Here is a 16,859-nt window from a genome sequence, read left to right as displayed (position 1 = left end):
GCACTAGAGCTGCACAATGGGCTATTGGCGACGGTCTGGGAAACATCCCTGAGGATGATCCGAAGACATGCCATCACAATTTTGATCCTCTGCGGAGGGGATGGCACCCCCGCTTCGGCAGCCCGACGACCTACACGCGAAGTCGAGCACTTTACGGTAGAACAGTTTAACGAGGACCAATACCGCACACCCTCGGTCCCTACGCAGGCTGATCCAAGTGGTCACCCACCCGCACACTGACCGCTGCCAGTGATGCTTGACTTCGGTGATCTGCTGGGAACCGTGTCTTAACGATCAGTCCACTGCGGGACATGTGGAGGAAGCAAAAACGCGTAACAACTTTTGATTTTCTGAGCAGATTCAGTCCCTGGTCAAATTATTAGACAAACTATAAGATTCTATGCAAAATCTTAATTATCAGGTGATACTATACAGCTTTATTGTTTTTTCGCGACAGCAACCGGTTTGCACTTGTTTACGTTCGTATATAAATAGGTAAAATTAGAGGATTGGATTAGACGGTAAATTAAATAAATATAGAAGATTAATTATATCAGGTATTATATTAGTATATTATAATAATTAGACCAATTTATTAGACTCACTGTAGTTTTTTAATAATTACATGTTTTGACCGAGTTTATATTCAGTACTTTTATATTTAAACATATGTAATGGGTTTTTATTCAGGACATTTTTATATACATCCCATTTGTATTTATTTTTAACGTATTACATTGCAATGTTAATCTATTGATACACCAATGTAAACAAGTACAAACCGGTTTCAGCAGCGTAAAAACAATAAAGCTGTATAGTATCACTGATAATTAAGATTTTACATAGAATCTTATAGTGAGTCTAATAATGTGGCTAGGAACTGTAGTAACATTCTAAAAGGCAATTTTAATTGCTTAATGTGCTGACTTAATTTACTAATTAATTTGCGATAATTATTTAGTAAGGGCAAAATCATGTCCAAAAGCGTACTTTCTTTGAATAAACATAAGTAAATATTTGGAATCGTAACTGTCAAAGTGTGAGTGTTGATGCAATCTGGAAAATAACTTCGTAATAGTAAAGTTCATGTAATTTTCTGTAATTTTTCATTTAATAATGATTCTATTTTTTTTAAGTTTAAGGCCTCATTTGAAATTATTTGAATTTAAAAGACGACAATAAATGAGTTTATAGCTCAGAAACTTACTAACTAATTAAACTTTTTTAATAAATGTAGTTTGAAGTTTTTATTTCTAAAGAACTATTTACCTGATTTTGTCCGAATTGTTCATTTTCTCATTTAAAATTATGTAAAAGTTTAAAGTTCTTGCATTTCAAAAATTACTGAACAGAATTACAGAAAATGAATCATAATTCCTCGCAAAAGCTGATTTTAATTATCTTTGATCCAACTAGTCTATCTTTGGAGTTATCTTCGATTTTTATAATTGCTTAGAAGGAATTACTGAGACAAAATGTGAACCATGCAGTTTCGAATTTCAGTAATGTTTTCTTAACCTCGTGACAACAAATTCATTAAATATTTGAAAGTATAAAATGCAGATTTATATATTTTGGTTAAATTTATATTATTTCTGACAAACTCAAATATTGTTTTCTTTATAAAACCTTAAAACTTCTAAAATTTTCAAATAAATAAAAGCTTACGAAGCTTTATAAGATTCAAAATTACAACATTAAATCATATTGATCATAAATTTTTCAATAAATAATAATAGTTATTCCATAATAGAATATAATTCTCGTGGTTTTTAATAATTTTTGTTAGCACATAAATTAGTTCGAATTTTAATACATAAACGACAGAATGCATTCAATTTGAGCTATGCTATAGCTAATAGTGTATTTAGCAATAATAAGCATGTTGCGAAAACTTTTACATCAATTCACTGTATTAAATTGTCAGTTTTTTTAGTAATAATTATATCCCGAAGTGATTAAATAACTATATACTTGTGATGAATGATTTAAGGAGATTTCTAACACAATTTATTTACACATCTTTATAGAAAAATAAAATTTTCAAACAAAGGCAACTCTTTATACATTCTCCTTGTAGATGTTCATTCAGCATCATTCATTATATCTAAAATAAATCAAATTTACAATTAACTTCAGATTTTCACTAAAAAATATAAACTATTTCTTTTAAATAATTTTTATTTAAGTTTATAATGCTATTTTGCAGTATTTTGTTATTTCATAAATATCAAACAAAGTTATATTTTTCAGGACGCCTTCATATTGAAAAAAAAAATTACATCCATGTTAAGCTGCAGAGAAATAATGAGCCCAGAATACCCTTATTTATTCAAAAACTAATTTAAAAAATTTAATAATTTTTGTTTTATATTACTCATTTTAATATATATTTGTTACATTTGTTACAAACTTTTAAGTAATAAAACTCTTCATATGTTAAAACTTTTTTTTTAAATTTTAAAAAATCTTGTTCGGAAAATATTAATAAACTTAAAATTTAGAATTCACTAACTTAGCTCAATGTTACATTTTTCAAAGAATAAAATGAAACCAAATTTATTTAAAAATTAGTTACTGAATAAAAAACTACTGAACTACTGAATGAAAACTACTGAAAATTAGTTACTGAATAAATATGGAAATTCCGGACAAATAATTTTCTCTTTGTTTATAGGGAGAAAGTAAAACAATTTTTCTTTCTGAATAGAATTTCTTAAATGAGGAAACATTTTATTATTTTAACGTATATACAATTTTAAAGAAAATTTTGTTAGACAAAACTGTTGGAATTTTTTAAACAAAAACCAAAACTCTCATGCCTGTTTTCCTTTTCTGACTGCATTTTTTTAATTGAATTTCTAATTAATTCAATTAAATTGATTTATTTTAACTCATGCTTGATTCATTAATTACTGATGTAAATACTGTAATGTTATTTAATGCATTTAATTCTTTAACAATTCATTTTATTATCGACCATTAATAACTTTACATTAAGTTAACCTAGGAATATATATTAAAAAAACTATTTCTGCAACAGGTTTCTGATACATCGTTTTGCAGTTTTTTTTAAAAATAAATACATATTTCTTAAAAAAAATTTAAATTGCCTCATATAACACTCAATAAAGACTAATCTTCAATAATTTCTAATCTTAGTCTGTCTTAATCCATTAATTTTAAATTGCATTTAATCCTTTTAATTAAAAGCTGTTATTTTTTATATATATAGTAATTAATTAATAATAAGAATGCTTATATAAATGTTAATAAATGTAATTTTTAAATGCTCAAAAAAGGACTTATTAATAACAAAGTCAAAATTCTTGTCGGTCCCATCAAAAAATTTTGATGGTTTATGTTGGTTTCAGTGTTAATCAAGATGGTCCAACATCATTTGATGGTATTGGTTTTTGATATGCCAACAAACTTCCATCACTTCATGACGAAAATGATACTTCAATACTATGATGGTTAACCATCAGGAGAAGTTTGACTCTCATGGACCAACAATTCGTGTTGGTTCATGATGGTTCCAACTATGCATTTCCCTAAAGATTTAATGGGAATTCTTGTCAGTTCTCAAGAATATACCATCAAAACAATTTGGCTTTCTTCTATTTTGAACCATCATAAATTTTTCCGAATTCCAACATTATGATGATGGTTGTTCATGATCGATCCAACTTTTGATTTCTAAGACATTATGATGACAAAATCGTGATGGGTCAACATGTACAAACTATCAAAACAAAATGCTATTCTTATGTTGGACCATCATCGATCAGTTCAAATTCCTACATTGAGGTGATGGTTACTTATGCTGGTTACCATCAAAAAATATAATGGTTCATGATGGAATCATGGATGGTTACCATCATGATTATGTTGGACTATCAATGGAAAACCAACGGAAATTTTTACTTAGGTAATTCCTGATTTACTATTAGCTTTTTGACGTTTTCTGAAAAGAAGAAACTTTTGGATTAAAGTAGAAATGTTAGAAAATACTAGCGGATAACAGTGGTTATTAAAAAAAAATTAATCATGGTACAAAGTTTTGATCTTCATCAAGTAGATGTAAAATGATAGCTGCTATTTAAATGTCATTGAATGCAGTTTCCAAACAATATAATAATATCAGAATAAATCAACAATAGTATTTTAATATAAAAATCAGTCTTGTTATATAAAACACAAATGTATTAATATTAAATAGCGGGTGAAATTTCTTTTTTGCATGGGCACAAGTGTACTGAAAATTAAAATATTTAATGAGTGAGCAGTCGTAAGCATAAAAGGTTTATCTTGCTAAGCATAACCACTCTACTATACCTAAAACCCCTTTTTTTAAAATTATAACTACAGCTATTAGAAAGGTAAAAGGGTGCATATTATAATTAACGTATATTATAATCCCCGTGGAAGTTTCTGCAGTAAGATTTTTTATTTGGGAAGCAACGAAGTTTAGGTTTCTTTATCTGCAGGACTTTTTTTCCCTTTTCTGCTACATTATATTCAAAAAATACATTTCTTGGAGGTGGTAAAAAACGCTAGTGATTTCTTTTCTGCTTTCTTTTGAGAATAAAAAAAATCGCGATGATTTTCCTGAATTTCAGATTGATATTATGAAAAGTAATTTCAAATAGCGAAATTTTAAAAAAGGCCAACTATAAAAATATTTTTTTGGAACAGGAGATTATCAACAGTAATATTAGAATATGTATTTTTTTTATACTTATATTTTAAAAAAAATACTATTCTTCTCTAAACATGAAGGAGTTTCATGAAAACAGAAAGCGATTCTGTTACTTTAAATTAGTAGCATATATCTTTGCCACTATTAAAAATGTCTCTCAGAAAGGTATTAGTACTAGAAAGAATTGTAGCAGAAAGCTTGAAAAAATTCTGTCACAGGAAATCATAAAACAGTAAAAATAAATGAGTTAGCACATTTATTTTTAATGTTGCACTAAGATAAAACAAAATTATGGTACCTTTAAAAAAATGTAGAAAATTTTAAATATAATTCGATTCCAACAGCTCTCCCTCTCTCTCTTTCTGTAACAAGCCCACTGATAATACAATAGATAAGATAAAAGTTAGATCTCATGATGATGATTGATGAGTAGATGTGTTCTTATCACTCCCTGCTATGATCAGCAACCTCTTCACTCTGAAAGATTTAATATAAATGTATATCTAGTTCGTTTACCAGGAGTTGGCACTTGGCTCCACCTCCTAGGATACTGAGTTCATTTCAGAGCGGAAGTAAGAGGAAAAACATCTCTGCACTTGAAATAGAGACAACCCTTAATGCTTGCCAAACGCAAACAGCTAACTCTATTATACCTTTCATTACTCTAGCCAAATAAATATATTTTAATTTTAAAACTTTGTGCTTTTTGAGACATTTTGCTGGGAAAACAAAACTATTCACTCAAAAGTGAGAAATATCATCAAATTTATGAAATATTTAATATTAAAAAAATGCACATAAAGATTGCGAAATTAATATTTTTTTCCTACGAACGCCAAATAGCAACCTTTTTCAGGATTGTCCACATCCTTCTCCCAAAAATAGCGAAATAGTACAGTCGGATATCACGTGACGAAGGCGGTGCCAAGTGCCAACTCCTGGTGAACGATCTACAGTTATTGTAATTTTCCTTTAAACTCCATTGAAAAATATTTTTATTAACTTATTCAAAATCATAAATTTTAACTTGTTGATGTAAAAGTAAAAGAAATGTTTATTAAGCAATACTTAATCACTAGCATATTCTCCTATTTCTATATAGTAAAGGGATTATAACCGGTATACTCATTATGTCTAAGTATAAACAAGTATATAAGTATTTGTAAGTAAGTATTTATAAATATAAATTTGTAAGTTGTTCTGCAACTGTTGTCTTTACACATTCTTGGACTCCAAGACAAGAATATATATGTTAGAAATCACGAGTAAATATATGAGTAATATAAGAATAAAAACAATGGTATCAAATTATCACTATAGTTTGTCTAAAGCAGGGGTGGCGAACCTTTAGACACCAAAGTGCCATTTTTTCTAAAAAAATTGTTTAATGAGGTCATAGACGTGCCGTCAAATAATTTTCACTTCGTGATTATTGGGAAAATAATAATACTAAATACTATCAACTCAAAACTCTTTATTTACATTGAAAAAAAAATACATTTTGCCAAGTCTTAAAACAATTTAAAGTAACATCAGTGTGACTTCTGTTGCTGTAGATTCGATGACAAATAACTTATATTAGGTTGTAAGATGTTAGTTTAAGCGGAACTGTTAATTTTTTTTTGTTGCTAGTTATTTATTGTCAGCTTGCTTTTTATGGTTGTTAATTGTTTTTTTAGCATTAATTGTTAATTTTTTTATTAATAATTGCTTATTATTTTGTTTTTTTTGTGAATTTTAATTTAATTGTTAAATATGCTTCATAGTGTAATAACATTTGTGTAATAACAATTCATAGTGTAATAACAATTGTGATCGGTGGCGTGCCCAAAATAGTGTTTCTCGTGCCGTAAATGGCACGCGTGCCATTGGTTCGCCATCCCTGGTCTAAAGTAAGAACTCCGCTAGCCATTCGTCTGGCCTGTGGCGGTGACTATGGTAACGAGGTATAACTATTTAAAGTAGAGATGTGGGATCAATGTTTAGGGCATGTTTAAGGTCGGGTCGGAGTGAGAAAGTGAATCTTTTTCTTCCGTCAATTGTGTTAGCCCTGGAGTGTAGAGAAGCTACCCTCCCTGAAATGCGCTATTCTTGTTTTCATAGCAGCAGACGGCTTCAGACTTTGTGACGGGGGAGTTCTTACCGAAGACAAACTATAGTCAGGATTGCAGGACCAAAAACAAAGAAATTGTAAGAATGGTGGAAAATAAGAAAAGGGTTGAAATGGGATAATTAGAAACGAAATGTCTCTAAGTGTCAAATTGATTCAAGGAGTTCCTTACCGTTTTTTTAGTTTGTTCTTTTGTTTGAATACTAATTTACTAATTAATGATCCCCATGGTGGGAAATATTGTAGTATAAGGTACAGAAAAGTAGTCCGTATTAGTTAAGGTAATTTTTAATAAATGATTTCACACAGTTTGTAAAAATTTGAAAATGCGAAGATGTAATAAAAATAAAATTTCCTTTATTTAGTCACCATTTAACACATACAGCATCTTATTTTGATGGTTTAAATTTTTAAAAAAAGTATTCAAGGAAAAATATGTGTTTCAAAGCTTCGGTAAATAAAAGTTTGCATATTATTTTCGTATCTTATTTTTCTTTCAGTGTGTAAAAAAATACTTATTTTATTGTGTTATCACACTTCTAACAAAAATAAACCTTTTTTTGATACCTAATCACATATGCTGAAAAAGCAAAGCCGATGTTAAAAACATTATTCGTGGAAAAGAAATTTAAAAAAACAAACAGGTAAATCACTGCATGCAGAAACATCTTTCGTCTATCGAACTACTTTACGAAATAGCTAAAAAGAAAACTATTTTTGTTTTTCTTATCGAAACATTTTTACCGTTGAATTTACGTTTATAATCGCAACAAATTAACGTAAATATGACTATGCAACAAGACGTAAATTTTCGAAATAAAGCGTTTTTAAAAAACTGTCGAAAAATATGCACGCTAAAATAGCGTACTTTTAGTACGTATTTTTAACGAAATATTTAAAGGTAAAACAGGTATACATTTTAACAAATGATCCAAGGGTGAAAATCATAACGTTAAAATTATGTCAATTTTGTGTCAAGTCCAAAATCTTATAACGTACTAACGTTAAAATTGACGTAATTTTAACTCTAAGTCCATAACCTTATAACTTTCTAACGTATTTTCAACGTTTATTTGCCCTTTTATGCTACGTGGGTTGTTTCTGAGATGAAAAATTAGGAATGAATAACTCAAATATCTTCTACTGTTGGCAATTGCCAGAAATAAACAATAAAATCTTAAAGTTTCAATTCAAATGTTTATTACCTCTTCTTCTTGTATGCATGGCTTACACATGCTTATCTCATATTGAACTGATTTTTTAACAATTGACGTTTCATACAGAAATTCAGGAGAAGTTTTTGTCGTTAGATCAATATATTCTGAAAGAAAAGTAACAATTTATATTATAATTTTAAATTCATCTCAGTATATCAGTTTGAACTAATACTCTCGAAATTTAATTGTTTATATTAGCATCACACTTCACTTACAGCTTAGCATCGCCAAATGAAACAATAATATACTTTATTTATTTTCTAAATTCCACTGTAAGGGGAAAAGGAAATGAAAGAAAAAATCATTTTTCCTTTTTTTTAAACAACTGTGCTTTTATTTAAACTATGCCTAGATCAATATATTCTAAAAGAAAAGTAATAATTTATATTATAATTTCAAACTCATCTCAGTACATCGATTTGAACTAATACTCTCGAAATTTAATTCTATATATTGGCATCACACTTCACTTACAGCTTAGTATCGCCAAATGGAACAATAATATACTTTATTTATTTACTAAATTCTTCTGTAAGGGAAAAATATAGTTTTTCTTTTATTTTTAAACAGCTGTGCTTTTCTTTAAACTATGTCTAGATCAATATAATCTGAAGGAATAGTAATAATTTATCTTATAATTTTAAATTCATCTCAAATTATCAGTTTGCACTAATACTCTGTTTATTCGAAATTTAACTGTATATATATATATATTAGCATCACATTTCACTTACAGTTTAGTATCGCCAAATGGAACAATAATATCCATTATTTATTTTCTATATTCTACTGTAAGGGAAAAAGGAAATGAAAAAATTCCTTTTTCCCTTTTTTAAAAAAACTGTGCTTTCATTTAAAGCATGTCTAGACTAATACCGTATGCTAAATTAATAGATTTACGCAACCAGCCACTCTTCTTTTCCATAATGGGATAAGTATCTAGCGCATTTTATAATCTGCCTAAAACGTTTTATATTTATTGCAGAATATCCACAAAACTTCAGGCTAATCAGGGAATGCGTCTGAATCATTTAAGGTATTTTGCAATTGACACAGAATTGCCATGACGTAATTTCCTTAATAAAGGTATAATGCAATAAACATATGCAAATTAGTCAATATTTTTTTCGAAAACAGTCTAACCTAAAAATATAGAGCAAATTAGAAAACACTGAAAATTTTCCCATTAATCTTGGCACATTGCAAGGAGGTCAATTTTTAAATTAGTCTATGTCTATGACATATACTTTCATAAATGTAGTCTGCATTCTTTTCGTAGTTCGTAAATAAGTTCTGGCTTTTAGGGCTGGGATAGCTTGGTTGGTAGGGCACTAGACCCAGGTCCAAGAGGTTATGGGTTCGATCCCCGCTTTCCGAAGACTCCCCGTGTAGTAAATGGTGACTGATGCACATCAAATCTGTCAGGTTACATAGTCCTCCATGTTCCCTTAACAAATCATACCTCTGGGGGTAGTGATCCAGGAGTTCTCTTGTCTTCTGGATTGGGTTTAAAACTACAAGGCTACGGAGTTGAATATTAGCAGTCGCAAACCCTAAATTGGGTCGGCTGTTCAACGACTGTTATAAAATAAAAAATTCCGGCTTTTGACTCCACAGATTTGCAATCATCGTAGTTCTGACGTCATTATTTGTTCCAAATAATATTCCACAAATTCCGGATCGGAGTTATCTTTTATACGATAACAGGTACTACTACTATGCCACGCCTTTTGCAGTTGAGTTTAGTGTTATTGGTATGTAACAATAAAATAAGTAAATAAAAAAAATGCGAAATAATTTGAAGTCAATTGTTGTCAAAGAAAAAAAAAATATTTGTCCACTTGTTCAATTTCTACGTAACTGTACACAATTTAAATAAGATAAGGTGCATTAGCTTTTTTGATCAATTGTGCTCAACGATTTTCGAAATGGAGTTATCTGACAATCCATTTTTCGTTTTCAGCCAATCGATCCTACCGACAAGAATCTCTACATCCTCTCGCTCTTTCTCCCAGAGTTTTACTCCGAGTGGCTTAAGTTTAAGAAAATACTCTTAAAATATTGTTTTTTTTTAAGATTAAATTTAAAGGTTTGAAAATGTCAAGGAATATTTTTTTTAAAAAAAACTCCTTATCTCATAACCTATGTTTCTGAACCGGAGCCTTGGTTTATTGGAATTGAAATTGAAAAAAAAAATGATTATTTAAAAATAATATAAAAATGTAAATGCAAAGTGGAATTTGGAGTATCTACCCTTAATTGTTCGAAGTGGGTTTGCTTTCTTTTTATATCATGTATTATAAGAACTAGGGATCTATTCAGAATTTTTGTAAAAAATCCTGTTGTTAATTTTTAAAAATATTTGCTCATTTTCTGAATCTAAAATTATAGTAGAATAGCATTCATGTCAAGTTCCTTTTATGTGAATGTGTAAAAATTATTTCTAGCCTTTGTTATACAAAAATAAATGTATGTTTCAAGAATTTAAAAGCTATTCAGTTCTAAACTTGTTTATTTTATCTTTACTTAAAGCAGAACTTATTTAATTAAAATAAGTTTTACTTTAAAGTTTAGTCGTCATTAACTCACTCGATTTTTGAAAAGGAATTGTTCATTAAGTGTTAATAAATTATTCTTTGATTTTAGATATAATATTTTTTTATTTTAGATATAATATTTTGTAAATAGTCCGTGTTTATGATAAAATATATTTGAAAGAGTTTGTTTTTAAGATAAAATAATTTGTGAAGAATTCGATTTTACAATAAACTATTTTCTAAAGAGCCCGTTTTTACTACGATAAAATTAGTCGCGAGATGTCCTTTTGACCTTAAATTCATTTCCCAAATTTGATAATTGAAACACATTTAAGTAATAGTAACAAAATTCTTTCATTTTATAGGTCTGTTTTTATGATAAAATACTTTGTGAAGAATTCATTTATACAGTAAACTATTTTCTTAAGTGTCCGTTTTTACTACGAAAAAATTAGTTGCGATTTGTATTTTGACCTTAATTTCATTTCTCAAATTTGATAGTCTAAACACATTGGAATAATAGTAACAAATATTTTTCATTTCATTGTGTTACTTTAAGAGAAAAGCTCTCATTAATATAAAATACTAAAAGTATAAAAAAAATTCGTTTTGAAAAGTTTTGACGACGTTATTTCGTATGGAATGTTTTTACAGACATAAATAAAAAACATTTGTTTACATACCTGCTGAAACTTCAGTTGAATGATAGGAATATGGACTGTTTTCATGAATAAAAAAACTCGTTGGTTTTGGACTTCTGAAAAATAAACAATAAATTAGTATATAAATCCATTTAACGCATTTTACACCAAAACTATTTGTGATGTCGACTTAAAAAAACAAATAATTATTATGTGTGTTTTATAAAATTAAGGATTTGGAACATCTGTTCTAAAAAGAATTTAGGAAGTTACATCAATGAAATAGAGGTCAGTATTTTTTATCTATTTATGTGATTGTATGACATTATTTATGATTGAAATTCATGAATAAATTATAGTCATCTCAAATCAATCAATTGCAAACTTGAAGATAATATTTTTCAATTCATAAATGTTGTTTTACATTTTATTAAACGTAAATTATTTTGTTAATCGTATTGCTTTACAAAATATAATAAATATTTGAAATGCGTAATAATTATACAGTCTCTGGCCAAATTATTAGATGCACTGTAATATTCTATGCAAAATCTCGATTATCAGGTGATACTATACATCTGTATTGTTTTTACACGACTAAAACCGGTTTGCACTTGCTTATGTTCGTATATCAATTGCTTAAATTAGACGATACATAATATAAATTCGACAATTGAATAAATTAGACGATATATTATATAAATATAGAATATTTATTATATTAGGTATTCTATTAGTATATTATAATAATTAGACCAAATTATTAGACACACTGTAGTGTTTTAATACTTGCATGTTTTGTACGAGTTTATAGGCAATACTTTTATATTTAAACATGCGTGTAATAGGTTTTTATACGGGAGATTTTTAATATACTCCCTATTTGTATTAATTTTCAACGTATTGCATTACGTTAATCAATTGATACACGAACATAAACAAGTGCAAACCGGTTTCAGCCGCGTTAAAAAAAATAAGAGTGTATAGTATCACATGATAACTAAGATTTTACATAGAATCTTATAGTACATCTAATAATTTGGCCAGCGACTGTACTACCTGTACAGTGCGCAAAATAAAGATGCAACTCTAAATACTTTTTCTTCTAATGATCGGATATTTGCAAAATAAGTGCAGATCATAATGGTTCAAAAGAACAATTTCGTATAGGCAAATTGTTTATTTTGAAATGTTAATTAATTTACAGAATAAGACACAAAAACATATTTTCAGTTATCAAACTTACTTTTACTTACATAGTTACTTCACATAGTTACTTTTTTTGACGGATTTGTATTTTTGTCTATCGAAATATAGAGACCACTGGACAGTAATATTTTTGAACTTTACACTGTAAAAAAAGATGCAAAAGAAAAACTTTTTTTGGGGTTAAATAGCCTTACCCGCCTATAAAATATCTTCTTTACAGCAGTTTGAATTTTTAAAAGTAACATTTTGTAAAAAAAATTAAGGCTAACATAATTTCTGAAATTTTAAAAAAAGTATTGAAATAGATTAAAAATTAATAAGGTTTTCGATGAGAATTGCAAAATTTTTTTTATTATTATTAACGGCATTTAAATAAAATAATTTAATTATGAACTGACAGAACAAAATTAAGAAATTGGAAGTAAATCTTACTTTTCTATAACTTCATTTTGAGGAACTCGTACTGAAAAAAAACAGGTATGATTAATATTAAAATATCAGTTTTTATTTGAAACATAAATTGAAATATATTGTTTCGAATCACAGATTGGCTAAACTACACAATCTCCATAAAACCAAAAAATTCTAAAAAGAAATATTTATCCCTTACAGTTTCGGGAACAATAAAACCTACGCATTTATCAATATGGTTAAGTCTGAACAGCCTTGCTCCAATGACACGCCGGAAAGAGTATTCCCCCCCACTGCTGAAAGGCATAATAGTTTGTCTAAAGTAAGAACTCCTGTAGCCATTCGTCTGAACCCGTGGCGGTGACTATAGTAACGAGGTATAGTTATTTCAAGTAGGGGTGAGGGATCATTGTTTAGAACAGGTTTTGGCCCTGGTCAGCGAGAGAATGGGAATCTTTTTCTTCGGTCCACTGTGTGAGCCCTAGAGAGTGAAGAGTCCTTCTTGTTTCCATAGCAGCAGACAACCTTAGACTTTGTGGCGGGGGGAGTTCGTCCCGTAGACAAACTATAAGGGATTTGACGTGGCCACTCAAAGAGCATGAGAGAACCATCTGCCTTGAGTTGATGACACTTACAGGTCTTTTACATTAAATTATTAATTTTATTGTCAGCATTTTTACAGGTTTTGTAAAAATATTTATTAATTAACCACTATTAAAATTGTTCACCATATTTCCATAAAATATGTTTGTATAAAAATACATTTTATAGTGCTTTAGATGTTTCTTTGAATATTTCGTAGAATTAATGAATATATATTTCCTTCTCATAAATAAAATGCTGCCTTACATTAAGAATAATTTAAATTTTTCATACATTAACCCTAGCAATAATTTTACCTTGGCCCCGTTGGGCTCAAAATTAGCTCAATATGGGTCCTATACGAACACGCACTGAAAGACCAACATTGGGAGGTCAATATTTTGTAATATAGGTCTTAGAATGACCTATATAGGGCCTACATTGGCCAACATCAAACCTATACTGACTAAAAAATGGATATAAAATATCGGGTGCATCTGATAATTCTATATAAGACTGATATTGGTAGTAATAAAAATATTGGGTGAATCAGAAATTCTATACGAGGCCAATATCGGAAAAATAATGGCCCTTTATTGAGCCAAAATTCTTGAATATTGGTCCAATAAAGGCCCAAGTTATTTTACTGCAAGGGAAATATATTCTTTCATAAGTACTTAATACAAAATTCTAAATAGTATTGGTAAAACTTCTTAAGTAATTAATAAACAATTTTAGTAAAATTACTAATAAAAATATTCATTAAATCTAATTCTTCATAAATGAAAGCTACTTGTTCTTTATTTAGAAAAACGTAGTGATCTTCATTTAATAAAACACAGGGCTTTTTAACTGAGTACGAACTACATTTATAGAAATATTAAACTGTAAAAAGTAAAAACTTAGCATTATCTCTTTTTTGGAAATTTCGCCCATTGTTAAAATATTTATTTTAAGTTGTAAAATTGCAACAGTTATGCTGAACACTGTTCAATTAACATCTCGCTAATTGATTATTTAGTTACTATGCATCCATTTAAGTGAATATGTAGGATTAATGTATATGTGGGATAATATATTATCCAGTAAGATGAATTATTTATTAATCTTTAAAAAATATATACATGTATTTACCCCAAGACAAACTTTTTTGATGGTTTTCCATTGAGGGACTAACATAATCTTGATGGTAGCCATCAATATTACCATCACCCCGAAGTAGAAATTTGATCTGATTTATGATGGTCCAACATAATTGCAACTTGTTTTGATGGTTTATTCATGTTGAAATATCATAAATTTCCATCATAGTTTTAGAAATCAAATGTTGGAACAATCATAAGCCACCATCATCCCAATGTAGGAATTCGGTCTGATTTTTGATTTACCAACTTAAAATAAAAATGTTTTGGTAGTACATTATGATGTCCAGTGGCTGAGTGGTAGCGATTCACGCTCCCGTGCCGCAAGTCCAGGGTTCGATCCTCGGGCCGGGCAAGGTTGACTCAGCCTGTCATCCCTTCAGTGGGTCGATAAATGCGTACCAAGCATGCTTGGGAACTAAACACAGGGGGTTCTGCGTTCGGCTGACCACCTGACCGGAACATCTGCTCCTGCACCCCAGAGCCCAAGGTCAAGAAAACTGAGATGGGCACAGTAGGCCTTGGCACTCTATGGGCTGTCGCGCCACTGAGTTTAGTTTAGGTAGTATATTGCTGTAGAACCGACAATAATTACTATTAAGCCCTCATGGAAATCTATTGTTACTATTATGAACCATTACGAGCTTCCATCATAATATCTCAGAAATCAAATGCTGGAAAGATCATGAACAGCCATCATCCCAATTTAGGGATTCGGACTGATTTATGATGGGCCGACATCAAAAAATTGTTTTGATTGTATATTCCCGAGAACCAACAAAAATTTTCATTAAACTATCATGGAAATGTATAGTAGGAATCATCACGTATCAACCTGGATTGTTGATCCATGAGAATCATACTTCTTTTAATGGGTAAACATCATTGTATTAAAAAAGCATTTTCCATCGTTGAATAATGGAAACGTGCTGGCATAACCATGATCGCATAATGGAAAATGTAGGATGATGGTGACCATCAAATGATGTTGNGTGCCACAGGTCCCTGGTTCGATCCTCGGGCCGGGCAGGGTTGACTCAGCCTTTCATCCCTTCAGTGGGTCGATAAATGAGTACCAAGCATGCTTGGGAACTAAACACTGGGGGTTCCGCGTTCGGCAGACCACCTGACCGGAACATCTGCTCCTGCACCCCAGAGCCCAAGGTCAAGAAAACTGAGATGGGCACAGTAGGCCTTGGCACTCTATGGGCTGTCGCGCCACTGAGTTTAGTTTAGGTAGTACATTGCTGTAGAACCGACAATAATTACTATTAAGCCCTCATAGAAATCTATTGTTACTATTATGAACCATTACGAACTTCCATCATAATATCTCAGAAATCAAATGCTGGAACGATCATGAACAGCCATCATCCCAATTTAGGGATTCGGACTGATTTATGATGGGCCGACATCAAAAAATTGTTTTGATTGTATATTCCTGAGAACCAACAAGAATTTTCATTAAACTATCATGGAAATGTATAGTAGGAATCATCACGTATCAACCTGGATTGTTGATCCATGAGAATCATACTTCTTTTAATGGGTAAACATCATTGTATTAAAAAAGCATTTTCCATCGTTGAATAATGGAAGTGTGTTGGCATAACCATGAACGCATAATGGAAAATGTAGGATGATGGTGATCGTCAAATGATGTTGAACCATCATGAAACAAACTGAAACCAACATAAACCATCAAAATGTTTTGATGCTACGATCAAGGATTTTGGCTTTGGTAGATAATCTAGAAACACTCTTATATAAATTTACATCGATTTCCGTCCCAATAAACAGACTTAAAATCGGATTTAAAAAGCAAAGTAAATGTCATACTTCTTACAGAATACATATGTAAACAAATTAAATTCAACGTCAATAAAAAGAATGAAGGAATTATTGTCGGATTTGAATAATGGTCTAACTCCACGTGTGAATTTTATTGAAATATTTTGGTGGATCCTGGAATAGCCCAGCACGTGGCGACTTTTTGAAATCCTCCCAAACTAGGTTTCTGGAAGATATTACGGGGAGATATGTAGCAACCGTATTGCGAATTATTACTTTATTTTATTAATAATATTCAAATAAATTTGTAATAATTTAAAGTGTTTTTTTAATAATAAAAAACAATATTGATCCAAGTAATGATCGCCAATTTGGCGAGATTTCAAAACGTCGCCGAGGAGTGGGGTATTCTAGGATTTTATCAAATATTTTTAATAGCTAATGGGTTTATTGTCTTTCTTCCCTAAATTTTCTCATTTGCGCATTTTTCTTATTTACAGCGGAAGTAAGCTGGAAA

At 29.9% G+C, this 16,859-nt stretch overlaps 1 protein-coding gene across 1 annotated transcript in view; it reads right to left on the bottom strand.

Annotated features, from left to right (window-relative positions):
- Window positions 1-1,993: 1,993 nt before the first annotated feature.
- Window positions 1,994-16,859, bottom strand: part of LOC122268427 (synaptogenesis protein syg-2) — an 81,662-nt gene continuing 66,796 nt past the window's right edge. The window contains exons 13-17 of the mRNA XM_071177307.1: window positions 12,849-12,879; window positions 11,250-11,323; window positions 8,018-8,133; window positions 5,001-5,179; window positions 1,994-2,107 (exon numbers count right to left, since the gene is read on the bottom strand). Of these exons, the coding sequence (XP_071033408.1) occupies window positions 5,147-5,179; window positions 8,018-8,133; window positions 11,250-11,323; window positions 12,849-12,879 (254 nt within the window). The 3' untranslated portion in view covers window positions 1,994-2,107; window positions 5,001-5,146. The remainder of the gene's footprint in view (window positions 2,108-5,000; window positions 5,180-8,017; window positions 8,134-11,249; window positions 11,324-12,848; window positions 12,880-16,859) is intronic.

Source organism: Parasteatoda tepidariorum, chromosome 1 (genome assembly GCF_043381705.1).
Source record: "Parasteatoda tepidariorum isolate YZ-2023 chromosome 1, CAS_Ptep_4.0, whole genome shotgun sequence".
NCBI classification, from domain to species: Eukaryota; Metazoa; Arthropoda; class Arachnida; order Araneae; family Theridiidae; genus Parasteatoda; species Parasteatoda tepidariorum.
This window is presented reverse-complemented; position numbering and strand designations above follow the sequence as displayed.